This window comes from Mandrillus leucophaeus, unplaced genomic scaffold (assembly GCF_000951045.1).
Source record: "Mandrillus leucophaeus isolate KB7577 unplaced genomic scaffold, Mleu.le_1.0 Scaffold418, whole genome shotgun sequence".
In the NCBI taxonomy this organism is placed as follows: Eukaryota; Metazoa; Chordata; class Mammalia; order Primates; family Cercopithecidae; genus Mandrillus; species Mandrillus leucophaeus.
In genome coordinates, this window is record NW_012104454.1 from 323,802 (window position 1) to 324,898 (window position 1,097).

At 46.6% G+C, this 1,097-nt stretch overlaps 1 protein-coding gene across 4 annotated transcripts in view; it reads right to left on the reverse strand.

Annotated features, from left to right (window-relative positions):
• The window catches only part of SSR2 (signal sequence receptor, beta (translocon-associated protein beta)), a 24,814-nt gene that overhangs the window by 8,947 nt on the left and 14,770 nt on the right, over positions 1-1,097 (reverse strand). For 3 of the 4 annotated variants that reach the window (XM_011992722.1, XM_011992724.1, XM_011992725.1), the window contains exon 4: positions 379-487. In XM_011992722.1, the coding sequence (XP_011848112.1) occupies positions 379-487 (109 nt within the window). The remainder of the gene's footprint in view (positions 1-378; positions 488-1,097) is intronic. The other variant, XM_011992723.1, reaches the window with a different exon arrangement.

Genomic DNA, 1,097 nt, shown 5'->3' on the forward strand with positions numbered 1-1,097 from the left:
CAGGTTGAAGTGCAGTGGTGTGATCTCAGCTCACAGCAACCTCTGCCTCCCGGGTTCAAGTGACTCTCTTGCCCCAGCCTCCCAAGTAGCTGGGATTACAGGAGCCTGCCACCACGCCCAGCTAATTTTTGTATTTGTAGTAGAGATGGGGTTTTTCCATGTTGGCCAGGCTGGTCTCGAACTCCTAACCTTAGGTGATCTGCCCACCTCGGCCTCCAAAAATGCTAGATTACAGGCGTGAGCCACTGCACCCAGCCCCAACTGTATTTTGCTACCTATTAATTGACCTCTCTTCATCTCCCTCTCACCCCCCACAACAAGAGATTTTAAGGGAAGGCAGATCCAAACTCCATCCAGCTAAGGGTTTGGGCAACTCACCACAACGGGCCCATCCTCCTGGGCCAGGTAAGTGATTGTCGCCGAGGTGAAGTTGAAATAACCAGCCTTGAGAGGGCGCAGGACCACAGTGTGGGAGACATTGCTAGCACTGGCTCAAGAGTTAAGGAAGGGAAAGAGATGAAGCTAAGGTTGTAGCAGCCTTTCGGCCTGTGGACCTGTGGACTAAATGCAACATTTACAAAACAGTTGCCAATACGTGCTGATCTCATACAGGCAATACTCTGTAGGAATGAAAAAACATATGCTTCTTTTTAAAATTTATTTTTTTTTAATTATCATACTTTAAGTTCTAGGGTACATGTACGTAACGTGCAGGTTTGTTACAAATGTATACTTGTGCCATGTTGGTGTGCTACACCCATCAACTCCTCAGCACCCATCAACTCGTCATTTACATCAGGTATAACTCCCAATGCAATCCCTCCCCCCTCCCCCCAAATTTACTTATTTTTTTTAAGTATTAAAAAAAGAGAGAGAGAGATGGGGTCTCACTTTGTTGCCCACGGTGGTCTCAAACTTTTGGGCTCAAGTGATCCTCCCGCCTTGGTCTCCCGAAGTCCTGGGATTACAGGCATGAGCCACCACACGGGACCTAGGCTTCTTTTTCAAATCTAAAGTGTATGGTATTACAGGTTGTTTTTCCAGCTAAATTTTAAGGGGCCTATGTTATACTCAGTGCACTGGTTTTTGAAGTAAAC